Raw genomic sequence first — 14,611 nt, forward strand, 5'->3', positions numbered from 1 at the left:
GATTTTGGGGGCAAATTAGGAACAGAAGTTTCCTCATTTATAAAAGCTGTGAAGGAAGATGTTCCTGATATTCTTTCTGTTTTGCAATTTCTACGAGCCCATGAAAAATAGTAACATTGGACAATGTCTTTCTCCTCTTTGATTGACACAAAATGCACATAAATGTTTTTGAAAAAATGAAACATAGATTTTCTTTGAGGAAAAAAGAAATCACCTTTTCCTTCCTCTTGTCCTTTTCTGACTCAGATTCATAACAGGTAAGATGAGTCTAGGTCCTTGTCACATGCATGCGAGCACACTAAGCAAATAACTGTAAAAATATGCGTACTCTCATCCCGAAAGTTTGCTGTATGCCCATAGGGGTTGGGTCTCGTTGTTGAGAGAGAAATGGAAATGTGTTAGAAGCAATAGCTTGATTTATTCAGCAGCCCGAAGATTCCTGATGTTTATCGTGAACACAGCAAACTTGGTGGGTGCAAAAGGTTATCTAAGGGACAGGTGCATTATTTCTGCCCTGGAAAGTGTCACCAGCCGCCTGCTCGCTTCTCCCAGAGAGCTAGCGGAGGTTCTCCGCCTCTTGGTCGGCTTCCACTGAAAGCCACAGATACCCAGGTGGTCAGTAAAAAGCTGGTTCCGCAGTTTCTTACTGGAGACCAGAACCTGCGCTCCTCGCTCATTACTCTTTCTGCAAACCCACTTTGTGGCGCGTTCCTTTTCCTTTTTGGCGCTCTCCTCTTTTCAAGGTGCCAGGAGGAGAATAGGATGCAGGCGTGATCACAGTAACCTTCCCACGCTCTTTTTGGTGCTTCATTTCCCCGCAATTTGTTATCCCACTGAGGCCACGAAACATAAAAGGCTTGGCTTAAAATCGACGTCTCAAATTCAAAGATGTTTATCCAGGGGCGTGTCACCGAATATTTAGTTTAATAAATAGTTCTACTCTCAAGTGCGCCAAATTAATTTTTTTATTCTACTGCCTTCTCTATTTCTCTCTCTCTCTCGACACACACACACACACACACACACACACACACACACACACACACACAAATACACACACAATTAGCTTTTCCAAAACTGTAAGCCTGAGACCCAGAATGGGGTTTTCCTTAGTGAGGACACCTGAGGTGAGAGTTACAGCACCGTTTAGTTTCTGCAATTGACCCAAAAATTTGTTTGAATGTTTTCTACACAAAAGCCAATTCAGAAAGACAAAATAAAGGCAAACATTAGCTTCTACATTGGGAGAAGCAGAATTGTGTGAAAAGAAAAAAATGAGTGGAGGTCAACAATTTCCCAGGGCAACTACACACCTCTAATTTTTGAATCCATGAATCCAATTCCTTTTTTTCCCTCAAGTTTTCTTCTGTTATCATCTTTCTCTCCTCAGGTCTTCCTCTCCCAAAAGGGAGAAAGAGAGAGACACAGAGGCAGAAGAGAGAGAGAGAGCACTGAGCTTGACCTACCTGAAAAATGTTCAGCTTGTTTAAGTTTTATGAGTGGACATAGCTAACCCTGGTAGAGTTAACTACTCCAGGGTAGGTAGGTCCTAGTAAACCTAAAACTAGTGGCCATGGCCCCTTGCAGATGTTGTTGGGGCAAGGAGTAAAGAAGACTAGGAAGATCCTGGCTATCAAAGAGGCAAAACTGTGCTGCAAACTTGGAAAACGTTTTAACTCACAATTTAATTATTGACCTGAGTGCTTTCCTTTGCAGGGGTTTTGATACTACCCGAAGGCACCAAGTATACAATATTTTTCTTCAAAAACTGTAAGATCATATAAATGGCATTTAATAGAAGACTTAGCTCAATTCTTCCAAGTCATTCATTTAAAAATTGTTTTCAGTAGTTATACTCATGGAATAAGTGACAAATAAAAGCTACTTTTCACGTTTATTTTAATTATTTGCAAAAGAAAATACATTAAACAATGGCAGTTGGCTTTGCTAAATTAAAATAAAATGATCTCGAGTAGAAAATGTAAAAAATGAATCAAGATAAGTAGAAACGGTAGCAAACAATAATAAATAAATTTTCTAATATTAACAAAGCAAAATAAAATTGACCAAATGCTTTTGACACTACTAGCTTTTTTTTTTTTTTAATTTTCATTTTTTAAACAAACATTTGCAAAGAGCTTAAGAATTATAAGTGGCTGTGTTTTAAAAAAAACCAAAAAACTGGTCTGCAATTGGCAGCTGAGTTTCTCCTGGAGCCACCACCGCAGCAGCGGTTGATAAAGTGCGTGCGCCAAGTTTCCTAAAAGACGCCAAGGTTCTCGCGATCGGATACACATACTGGGTATGTTTATACAATATATAAATCTTAAAGTTCCCTGTTTTCTAACAATTCAGTAGTCAAAAGTTATCCACTTTGGAAGCACTAATTTTGCGTTTCATTGTGCATTTTGGAAAACAACTTCGGAAGACTAAATCTCCCACACTTGAGTGCGCAACACACAAGGATGGATGCCCAGGGCGTAAAATAAATTAAACCCAAACCAGCGACAGAGAAGAAGATGCGACGTTTTAGCAGCGTATTGGCAGCAGGTAACTAGAATAACGATGTCATATATGGGTACATACAATTATACCGTATCTATCTACAGGGGGAGCAGAAGGTGGGCGGAAAGGACATAACTTTAACAGAAAGGTTTTCATCAAACAATATGGACCATAGGAAGTTTGGAACAGCGGCGGCATTTTCAAACCATCAAATGTAGCTGCCATCTGAAGCCAAGTCGTTGCTAAACAACGACCGTCGCAGAGCAAAAATTAAAGGGTGCGGGGATCTTTAACCGCGGGACTTCCCGCGCACTGGGAAAGGGCAGTTTTGTTTCTGTCTGTTTTCAGGCTTGTGTCACCTTCCTAACTTGCCTCATCCGAGTCACTGTAATGGGAATGCGGAGAAAATTCCCCGTCGCTTCTGTGGGACCGAGGGGAAGTTTTGCTGTTTTCTTCCTGCACTGGCTGCAAGATGCTCCCAGGGAGCGAAGGCGACAAATTCTTTTGCGCCATCATCGCTGTCAGGGCGCTGTCCTCGAAAGTCGAGAAGTGCAGAGCGTCCAGCTGCACCGAGTACCCTCCTGCAGAGGCCGGAGCTGAGAAGCGAGTCCGGCAACTCCCGGGCGGGGTCGGCCGCTGGCCCCCTCCGGAGGCCTGCTGAGCCCCTGCTGTGGTCGCATTGCCCGCGCCCCCTTCGTAGGAGGCGGCGGCTCGAAGGTGGTGGTGGTCGCTTTTGCAGGAGGCTGGCGGCGGCGGTGGCTGCTCCCCACCGCTGGGCGTTTGTAGCAGCTCGGATAAGGCGTTGATGTAGATTTGGGCCATCTGCAGGGTCTCATATTTGGACAGCTTCTTGTCGTTGTTGAACGACGGGATAACATTGCGCAGCTGGTCGAAGGCGTGGTTCAGCCCATGCATCCTGCGCCGCTCCCTGGCGTTGGCTGCCAGCCGTCTCTGCTTCTGCACCCCATTCACCTGTTTGCTGGAAGGGGCCCGCTGGCGGCTGCAGCCCAGCTCGTCTACCACCACCCCGCCTTTCAGCTTGCACAGCTGTTCCCGCACTTTCACAGGCCCGGGGCTCTTGCTGCTACTGGCACCACCGCTGCTCCTCCTTACCAGCTCCCCCCGACCTTCCGCCTCGTCCCGGGGCGCCGCGGCCTCCGCGGCACCCAGCTCCGGGGAATGCAGCAAATACTGGGCGGCGCGTGCCGTGCAGATGCCCTGCAAAGTGGGAGCCAGCCAGGCGCGTGGGTCGGTGCTGTCCAGGAGGGACAGCTCAGGCGGGTAGACGGGATGCTCTCTCGCCTGCAAAGTTGCAGGTGGTTGTGGCGGCGGCGGCGGCTGCGGGAGATGATGCGGCTGGGGATGGCGATGGTGGTCTCCCAACTCCTTCACTTCAGCCCACTCTTCTGCAGGCAGCAGGCGGGACATTGCACTGCAGAGGCTCGGAGGCTCAGGATCGGAGGCAGCACTGGCACAACCGCTCAACCAAAAAAAGGCCCTTTCCGGGTCTCTTCGGCAACGTCTTACTTTTTTTTCCCTCCTCGACCCTCCCCCACCCACTCGGAGATCACACACCAGGTCGCGTGCAACGAAGCTTCTCCGGTTGCTGAAGGCGCTGCGCCCCTTTAAAAAGCGGCACGCGCCGCTCAGTCTCCCCCCGCTCCTCTCCCAGCCCCCTCCTCGCGCCGGTCGCGTGTCTTCTCAGCCAATGGAGGGCGCGGGCAGGCGCGTGCGAGCAGCCAATCAAAGAGTTTTTACACCCGGAGAAAAGTTCTGCTCTGCAGAGGACTCCGGCGCCTGCTCTTTTTTTTTTTTTTTTTTTTTTTTAATCCGCCTTTAAATTCGTCAGATTCATATGTTAATTGCAGGGCTGTAATTCGACTCCGGTGTGTGTCACCACCCCGGCGGCTGGGGTGCAGGAGCCGGTGCGGACCGGGCTCTCGGGTGGTGCCCGCGTGGACTCGGGTCAGACGTGCGCGGCCGCGGGCGGCTCTGGACGAGGCTGGACGCGCGGGGAGCCCAGAAGGCACTCACCGCGGACAGCAGCCCGCCTGCCCCGTGCTGCCCCCAAGCTAGGATCACAGCTCCCACCTTTGGTGCCCGAGCATTTAAGATCTCTCAGGTGTAACAGGATGTTTGTATTCATGTATGCAGGTATTTATAAATCTCTCATACATGTTCATAGATATATAACTGCTACATGACGTCTGTCGTTTAAGATTGCGGTTAGAATAAAGGGGGAAAAACCCACTCGTCTCAGATTTTGTTTCTTTTATTCCATCTTTTCATTTTTTACTTCAGATCTCTTAGTTCGACTTCGTCATGTGACCTTTTTCTTAATGGGAAGTAGAGCTACGGTGTAGTGATAGTACTCCAAATTCTAGGTCCCCAATTCTCTGTCTCTTTCGCTAGCCCCCTCCGGCCAATTAGGATTGTAATCTGTCGAAATCTCTCCACCGAGTGTAATTTAGGGCGGGGATATTTTACGGTATTGTGCAGAGTTTCAACACATACAGTAGGACTCATTAGGTGCCCAGCCAGGGGAGGATGCCCAAAGTAAAATGAAAAGCACCTGCATTCCTTACAATCCTCAACACTTTCAAGGCACAGAAGCCCCAAGTTACCTACCCTTTTGCCTCCACAGCCCGCTCATTACTACGGGATCGTGTAACCTCCCCCTCCCACCCCTCTGTTTAGTTAGGGTGTGCTTTCTCTTCTCCTCTCGCCCCTCCTCCCAGCCCCATACACTCAGGGAGGTCCTTGGCCCGGCTGGGAGGCCACCTCCCAGGTGAGCACCCCCTCGGGTCCCATTAGCCTCAGCTTGGTCTATTCACAGCAAAGAGCCAATCAGAAGCTCCTTGGGCCTTGGCACGCCCCAGCTTGCGCCCAGCGCCCTGGCTCCTGCTCCCGGCGCTCTCCTGCACCGCCCACGGGGCGCCGGAGTGCGATGCAACTAGCGGGTGCTACTGCTGCTTTTACTTTCCCAGTGGCTGTCATCGTGAAAGGAGTCTCATCCTCTTGGAAAGATGGTTAAAAAAAAAAAAAAAAAAAAGAGCCAGAGAGCTCCCTGGAGCCTGCCTTTGCAGTGCCAAAAGCAGTTGAATGTTGTTTTCGCTAATATTTGCCGCGGCTTGATCTAATCTGTCATCTAGAACTCCTTGAGCAGTAGATTTTCTGGGACTGGACTGAATATATCCTATAAAGATACAGAATGGTAGAACAGCGTGCTAAAATGATGTTTAAGACATTATTCGTCACCTCTTCACCTGTTTCTTCCTCAACCTCGTCCATTTGCTGGTGTCTAGGAATAGTCCTGGGCCTACCTTAAGAGTCAGAAACTTCAGAGCTGTGTTCTTGTGTGAATGTTTGGGCCCTGCTGACATGTATGTTAAAGACACATAAAAGCAACAACAAAAAACAAACCTAATCTGAAAATCATCCATGAGAATAAAGTAAAAAGAAAAGGCCATCTAAGGTCTTTTTAGAGAAGAAAATTCTCCAATTGTTTGGTGATTGGACTGGGTGCTATTGTTGGTTTGTTTGAACTCAAATTTATAAAATATGAATTTTAAAAAAGTTTATAAAATATGAATTTGAACTCAGCATTAGATGATATCAATGAGTTATTAATTGTTTTAGATACTATAAAACAATGATTTTCTAGCAAGCTAGAGATGTGTACAGAAGCACATAAAGGCGGAATAACATGAAGTCTATGATTTGCTTTAAAGTAGTTTGTCAGCAATATTAATAATATGAAAAAAGAATAGTAAAGCAAATATAGAAAAATCTTGATAATTGATGGATATGGTGATGTAAAGATTCATTAGACTATTAGTGCTACTTGTACATAAACATTTTTTAGAGTAAAAGCTAGCCAAAAATCCTGTAGCAGCTCACTGTTTATTATTTCAACCACATAGGTTAGTTCAACATTTACACCACCGTGATCTGGTCCTAACTTACCTTTCTAGACTGAAATTTTATTATTCCATTAACACGGTGATTCTTAAATTGTGATCCAAGGACCATTTCTATGGATGAGAATCACTTGGGATTTTCATTAAGTAGGTAAATTGCTGGGTCCCTGCTATATTCTACCAAAAGTCACCTTTGTGAATGAGACCCAAACACGTGTTTTAAATAAGCACCCTAATTATTCTTAGGCATACCCCAGTTTGTGAACCATTGTTCTGGAAGTTTTCCTGTGCTCTATTAAGCTACTTGATAGTTCTTAAAACTTGTATTTTCTGTCGTCACCAGTACATGAATCCAAACAACTATTATCCAGTCTTGTCTGCTAAAATGTAACTGGAATTTCAAGGTCTAAGTCAAATGCCACCTCCTCTAGGAATACTTCCCATGGAATTACTATGTATCCTGTTACCATGTATCCTTCAGCAAGGAGGTGAAGACAAGGTGACTTTGGGTCTATTACTACACTAATAGCTCCTTAGAGAAGTTCAAAGTCACATTTATTATAGTTCCTAAATTTACCTAAGATTCATTGACTCCCCAGGAACTGTTAACTTCTTCATAATTTTATACTATAGGTATTAGTTATCTATGATTACATAAAAAATGTCCCTCACAGTCCTTAAAACAATAAAGTTAGTGCTGCTTATTGGTAGGAGGCCTCAGTTTCTCTGCATGTGGATCTCTACCCCAGAGCAAGTGACTCAAGGGAGAAAGACACAAGTTGCAATATTATTTAGATCTACACTTGGAAGTTACACTCCATCATTTCTGCCATATTCTAATCACTAGAGGTAAGTCAAGACCACACTCAGAGAGGGTAATTAGGGCCCTCTCTTCCTTCTCAGAAGGAAAGGAAAACATATGAAATCATTTGTGAAAATAGGTTAAAACTACCAAAATATCCCTTTGTTTTACAATGATTTCTCTGTTCCTTTTGCAAAATGTAATTCATCTTTATTTTACTAAGGTAGGGAAACATGTTCAGTAAAGTGAGATAAAGGTAGCAAGATTTGGTGAACCACAAGTGAAGAAAAAATTCAGACTTTTCTATTCCTTCAACAACTTCAAATCGCATGTGTTCCAAAACTTTAGTCATAAGTCTGCCGTTTACACTCTGCACAGAAGGCATATTATGGTAGTTAATTTCCATTGTATTTTCTTTCCTTCCATTTTTGTGATATCTCTTTATTTCAAAGTCGTATTTGTGAACTTGTTTTAAATTTATATAAGTATATCCTGAGCATTTATCTAATGGTCATTACTGATGGCTAAGGATAGTGATACACTGGTAAATACATAATAATTTACTCTTTGAAAAAAGTACACAACTATATAAATTTATTATGCATTTTATTGATGTAAAGAATGCATGGCAGTTTGTAACAATAAAATAATCAAAATTTATTATTGTAAATCCCCTAGCTCTAATAGATTCTCACAGAATCCTTAATTTCATTGATTTTTGCCATTCTTGTATCCATAACTAATCAGTGATTGCAACTGATGAACAAATTGTAATTCTCACATGAATGTTGGTTGGTATTTTTCATTTGTGCTTAATAAGTAAGATTAAGTGAAATGACAATGAAGATGCTTGTCAGAATTCATCTGAGAATTAATGACATATGCAACTTCTTTGTTGAATAGGATAATAGTTTTCAAACACTGGAAGAATATGTGCTCAATCTTTTGTGCTATTCATGTAATGGCTACAGACTTTTATAAACTTTTCAGTTTAGTCTGCATTATTAATATTTTCTCCATCACTTTCTTAAGTCTAGACAATCAATAAAGCAATAAAGTAAGCCAGGATTTGTGGCATTTGCCAATTTCTGTTGGTGTAAATACGAATGCTGCTAAATCAAATGAACATTTTCCTAGGCTATATATTAATTGACTTGCTCTTCAACTTTCAACATAGTTGAACACATTCTTTTCAAATCTGTCTTTTCTCTTAACTTGGGAATACCATATTATTTGTGATTTCTCCCTACTTCTTAGTCTCCTTCTTGATGTCTCTTAAGGAGAATTTTTCCTTATTAGGCGTGGTACCATGCTAGAATTTCCTCTTAATCCATATATATCATCTATATTCCAATCAATACCAAATGCTTATCTCTAGCCCAAAGTCAAAATAGTTCCTAAATTTATCTAAGATTCATTGATTTTTCAGTGATTTTCATTGCTCTTAAAATAAGCATAAGCATCAATAAACAACACTAATCTGAATCATCACAAATGTTTCCTTGAGGAAGTAAGAACTGAAAGTTGAAAAAGAGATAGTTCAGGAAAGGTGAACCCACAAACAACAATTAGAACAGCAGCAGCAGCAACAGCAAGAACAGCAACGGCAACAAAGAATCTCTTCATATGGGCTGAAAGGTTCTGCCTTATCTGGTCCTTATATCTTCTGTCTTCCATCCAAGTACTAACCAGGCCTGACCCTGCTTAGCTTCTGAGATCAGACAAGATCAGGAAGGTTTATTTATCTCTTCCGACTCACCTCCACCATTCTTCCACTCTTTCATAATCTTCTAGGCACTTTGGTCTTCTTTACTTGCTCATATTACCAAACATCTTCCCATCTCAGGGGTTTCACACAAATTGTCTGTTTGCCATACTTTTTGTCTTGTCTGTCCCTTTCTTATCTAGTTACTGCGTTCAACTTTAAAGTGGAGCAAGATCAACTGTAAGTAGGATCAAAGAAAGTAGCCTCAGTTGCACAGTCACTTAATATTCTTTGGTTGGGAGTTCAGTCTCTATTTAGGTCCAGCAGCATGACAGAATCTACTTTTGGAACGCTGAATAGTTCCCTGCTGCAGATGGTACAGCTTGCTCTATGCCCTTAGTGGTCTTTGCTGTGATTCTTCTATGGGGGCCTTGCATCCTTACATATCAAGCCAAAGTGCCTCTAGCAACATGGGATTTGCAGAATCATATGATTTAAGCAGAAGGGATGCTTGTTCCAAAGCTTAAATCTGTTGCAAAGCCCCACTCAAAACTGATTTGTCCCACTCAAAACTCAGTTGCCATCTGAGTCAACTCATAAAGGAGACAGGGCTGTATTCCTAAATATGGCATGTGTTCTTTCCAAAATCCAAAGAGGACTACCAGGCATTATACCTTTCTTGATGGCATAGATGCAAGGAGTAGTACATTGCCCATTTTTGGGGGGTGTGTTTTAGCATTTCACAAACTCACGGTATTCTTAAAACATCAGCAATTTGGCAGAATGTTGGTCTTTGTAAGGTTAATCCTTGATCCTGTTCCATGAGAGGGCCGTATAGGCAAAGCAGCACCCAAATGCCAGAGGAGCTGGGAAATTCAAGAAGGAGGCAGATGAACGTAGTGAGTTGGTAAGGGATGCTTTCCTGAGGGACTTGCAGACAGAAGTGTGGTCTTGGGTGGGCACTAGACAGGTAGATTACACTGTTACTCTACAGACTCAGGGCTTATATACCATGTGAAAGCTCCTCCAGCAAGACAAAGGCAGAACAGACAAGAAGGTTATGTGGGTCATAGCCCTAATTTGTGTAAAAACATCAAGGTTAACATGTTCTTATACTAAGGAACAGTAAATAAAGTGGGAGTTGGGAAGCATTCACCAGGGGTCTGGGGCGAATGAGAAATCAGCATGGTGGATTTGCATTCATGATTGAGCCACTTTGTCTCCAGACACCCCCGGGTCCACATATGCCTCACAGGAACATTTGTTATGAAGCTTCTTTTTCCTCCCTAGGTTTAATCTAAATGATGTTACTGGTAGAAAGGTTCTGCAGATGTTCTGGAGAAGGTCCAGATGGCAAAGTTCCTTTTATCACAAGAACTATATTGTGAAGGAATGTTAGCATACCCCTTGTCAAGACCATGAATGTATACTGTTGCTCACTCCAAGTCAATATGAACTATTTCTAATCATCCTTTCTGATAAACTCACCAGATAAATAACTACATCATGAGTGTAGCAGTAGCCTAGCAGCCAAGATTAGGGGGCCAAAGTATGCGCTGAGAAAAAATTCAGGGAATAGTTTAACTAGAATTATTTCAGCTTTGGGTGTTGACAGTGAAGTAGGATGCTTTTTCCCTGAGTTGTCCTGGGGAGAGGATTCTCCATCTCTGGTTTACAAGACCAGAGTATTGGATTATACTACAAGGGCATTAAATTTAAGTAGTTTTTTTCTTTTCTTTTTTTTTTGAGGCGGAGTTTCACTCTTGTTGCCCAGGCTGGAGTATGCAATAGCACGATCTATTTACCACAAACTTCCACCTCCTGAGTTCAAGCAATTCTCCTGCCTCAGCTTCCTATGTAGCTGGGATTTCGGGCATGTGCCACCACACCTAGCTAATTTTGTATTTTTGTAGCGAAGGGGTTTTACCATGTTGTTCACGCTGGTCTCAAACTCCCGACCTTAGGTGATCCGCCCACCTTGGCCTCCCAAAGTGCTGGGATTACAGGCATGAGCCACTGCGCCCGGCCTAAGCAGCTTATTTTTAATTAGGATAGTGAGAGGTATAAGGGTGAGGCTACTTAGTTAAGTTCCCAGTAGTCCATTGTCATCTGCCATGGTCCAACTGATTTTTGCAGGTTCCAGACTAGCAAATTAAATAGGCACATGACGGAGATCACACTATTCCAGAATCCTTTACTGGCACACATACTTTGAGAGTGTGCCAATCTAGAAATCTATTTAAGGATGGATGGATTTCCAGGGCTAAAGATGGATAAATTTCCTGGGCTATCTCTAGCACAAATATTTTATTTTGGGTTCTTCTAAAAGTAGATAGTTAGATAAGGATTTAGGTTGTGGTAGAATGAACAGTTGCTTTTAAATGGAGTGTTAAATTGTACATAATTGTATTCTGTATTTAAATATTTGATGGTATACATGCTAATAATCAGTTTTTTATATTACTTTTAATGGCAAACAATTAGTTATTTATACCTCTTTTAATGGCAAAAACTGCAGTTACTGTTGCAGCAACTTAATATTTCTTCTTGTACAGACTACATGAAAAAATAAATTCCAGATGAATTAAAAAGTAAATCTAAAAACACAAAATTATAAATATATCTAGAATATAAGGTAGGTAATCATTGAACTGATATCAGGTTGATTAAGGGAATTCTATGCCCAAAATTGCTGGAAGAGTTAGTAATTCAGTAATTAAATTTAATCAATTCATTAACAACATTTATAATTAATACTTTTAATAATAACCATAAACTATAGTAAATTATAACAAAAATAATTTTTTCATGCATAAAAATTACCAAAGTTAAAAGTAAATGACAAACTGGAAAAATATCTGCAATTAATCTGACACGCAGTGAGTTAATATACATCATATAAAAGGAACTATTAACTTTGATAAGAAAATGAATAGTTCCTGATAGAAAAACAGCCAAACGATAAGAGTGGGTAGTTTGTGAAGGAACAGTAAAAATGGTACATAAAGATGAAAAAAGTATTCAACCAGGAAATGCAAATTAAAACAATAAGAAAGTTTCAGTTAATCATTTCAGACTGAACACATAGATGCCCTTCTCAAATACCATTAAACAAGACACAAGGCCGGGCACAGTGCCTCATGCCTGTAATCCCAGCACTTTGGGAGGCCAAGGCAGGCAGATCACCCGATGTCGGGAGTTTGAGACCAGCCTGACCAACATGGAGAAAACCCATCTCTACTAAAAATACAAAATTAGCCAGGCGTGGTTTCACATGCCTGTAATCGCGGCTACTTGGGAGGTTGAGGCAGGAGAATCGCTTGAACCCAGGAGGTGGAGGTTGTGGTGAGCTGGAATCCTGCCATTGCACTTCAACCTGGGTAACAAGAGTAAATGAAGCTGTCTAAAAAAAAAAAAAAAAAAAAAAAAAAAAAGACACCAAAGGCATAAATGGAGAAAACAAAGGGAATGGCTGCAGAGACAGTAACAAATCAAAATGTCAACAAATCTTTACAGAATGGAACCAGATGGACAAGTGATAATCCACTTGAGCTGAGAAAGCTTATACCTTACCTTAGTCTGTAGGGAAAGCCAAAGAGAAAAAGATCAGTTCCTGCCCTAGCTCCCTGAAGATGCTCAGCTGTTGGAGGCATCAGGTATCTCTGAAGGCAGGGGTGAAAGAAGGGTTGATGGAAGACAGATTGCAACCTAATGTTGCTATTGCAGTGCAAGCAAATTGGAACATCTCTGTATTCTAGGGTTTCTTTGTTATGTCTCTCCATTCTAAATTGAGCCTTGCTCCTTTGTAGAGTAGTAAATAGTAGTGGTTCCTTCATTTATTCACATCAAAACTTCCAAAATATTTTCATATATATCGTTGCAATTGAGTCAATTAAAAAAAATCTGTTTTGAAGACTGAATCCTTGTTTTGAAGACAGAATCCACACACATTATGGCCATGATAAGGCTACGGCAGCTATATTCTTGGCATTACTTGAATGTACATCACAGAATGCCTCTTCAGGTGGAAGTTTCTGAGTAATAATTCTGATAATCAACTTAGAAAAATATTGTGTCAGTTCTCTGAAATATATTGTGGAAAACAAATCCAGAATGTATTAAATGCATGCATATTAAGCATTCCTTATGTCTACAACAGAATACAACCAGGCAAACAAATTTAAGACTTAACTCTTGTTAAAAGCTTAGATGCTTCCAATTCTGTTAGGCTGAAGACGAGTTTCCTTAGTGTGACCTCTAAGACAGCATTGCTTGGTTGCTTTATACATTTCACCTCTTACCATTCTTACCTTTGCTTTCAGGGCTGTAATCACTTGAACCTGCTTTCAGGTCTTATTTGCATTTCAGTTCTCAGATGAGTGTGCTGGGTCCCTCAGAAAAGTTTTTTACTCCCTACTTCTATTTTCCCACCTTCTGCTCATTGGTCTTATTTAGCTCAAGCTCTACCTCTTCCAGCAAGCCTTCTAAACTTGATTAGGTTTGTCATACACACTCCTCATAGCTTTTTCCTTTCCTCAGGAATTTTCCTCAGTTGGAAACTACACATTCATTGGTATGATTGTTGAATGTCTTTCTCTGAGCCCAGAATGCGAACTCCATGATTTTGCTCACTGTGTTATGTCCATTGCTTAATGCAGTGGCTGGAACATGGGTGGCATTCAATACAACTTGAAAAAAAAGAATGTTTTCAGGGAGTTTATCCTTTTCTTAGTAGTTGCATCAAAGAATAGTTTATTTGCTACCAAAGTTTGACTTATTTAAAAAATTCTGTGTTGACTTTTAGCTTACAGATATTTAGTTTTGTTTGTGGGCAGAGAAAGATGGGGATTTGGGGATTATATTTAGAGTAGGTGCTGCTGTAACTGATGATAATATATCTTGCTGGTATAAATTGTATATATTCAGTTCAAAATAAATTCTATTAAGTGAAGAATTCCTTGACCATTCTGGAATATTGATTGTAATTACTAGTTAGCATCTATCTGATTCACATACCAACAGATACTCTGTTAACATTGAAGAATTCCCTATAAATTCTGGGTTTTATAAAAGACCGTGAAATAATTCAATAGAGAAGAACCGAATCCACACGAAAGATTAAAAACCAGTTGTAATTTACCAAGCAGTCCATTTAAGCCTAACTATATATTCGGCACACTGGAAAAGATACACAGCAGGATTCCTTTGTTAGTAACTTCCAGTCTCTCCTGCTATGGTGCTTATGGAACTGTCTCTCCTGGTTGAGCGTTCAGATTATTTTCTTCCTTCTTAACCCAAAGTCTGTACTCCACTGACTTCCTTTATTTTCCACAGTGATTCATGCCTTACCAGGTTCAGTTAGAACAATCACTTAAAAAAAGTCCTTGTTGCCGATAGCAGAGAGCTCCTAGTCTGTTTGAAAGTGTGCGGAGTTCAGGCTTTAATTACAGAAACTGCCCGACTTTCCCCACCATTGTGTCTACTGGCCCAGTTCCATCTACTGCTGAAACTTCTAATGTGAGTTCTCTGAAAAGCCTGGCACTCTCCCCAGCTATGGGGAGTGGCTGGTCTCTGCATTCAGCTACTTCTTTCTGCAAAGTTCTGCCTGCATTATTCCTTTCCATCCTGAGTGTCTGTCTCTCACTGGGCAGACTCTGCTTCTGATGTGGCAGTGGGGGA

At 41.6% G+C, this 14,611-nt stretch overlaps 1 protein-coding gene across 1 annotated transcript; it reads right to left on the reverse strand.

Moving 5' to 3' along the window:
- Positions 1-1,884: 1,884 nt before the first annotated feature.
- On the reverse strand, positions 1,885-4,100 carry ATOH1 (atonal bHLH transcription factor 1). Its single transcript, XM_032239594.1, has one exon. The coding sequence runs from the start codon at positions 3,931-3,933 to the stop codon at positions 2,869-2,871; it is 1,065 nt and encodes a 354-aa protein (XP_032095485.1). The 5' UTR covers positions 3,934-4,100; the 3' UTR covers positions 1,885-2,868.
- Positions 4,101-14,611: the final 10,511 nt, after the last annotated feature.

This window comes from Sapajus apella, unplaced genomic scaffold, assembly GCF_009761245.1.
Source record: "Sapajus apella isolate SASKATOON/1434 unplaced genomic scaffold, GSC_monkey_1.0 scaffold45, whole genome shotgun sequence".
NCBI classification, from domain to species: domain Eukaryota; kingdom Metazoa; phylum Chordata; class Mammalia; order Primates; family Cebidae; genus Sapajus; species Sapajus apella.

Bases quoted from the DNA above. Each gene is read 5' to 3' on its own strand.
- ATOH1 (XM_032239594.1), bottom strand. From the start codon at position 3,933: ATGTCCCGCCTGCTGCCTGCAGAAGAGTGGGCTGAAGTGAAGGAGTTG.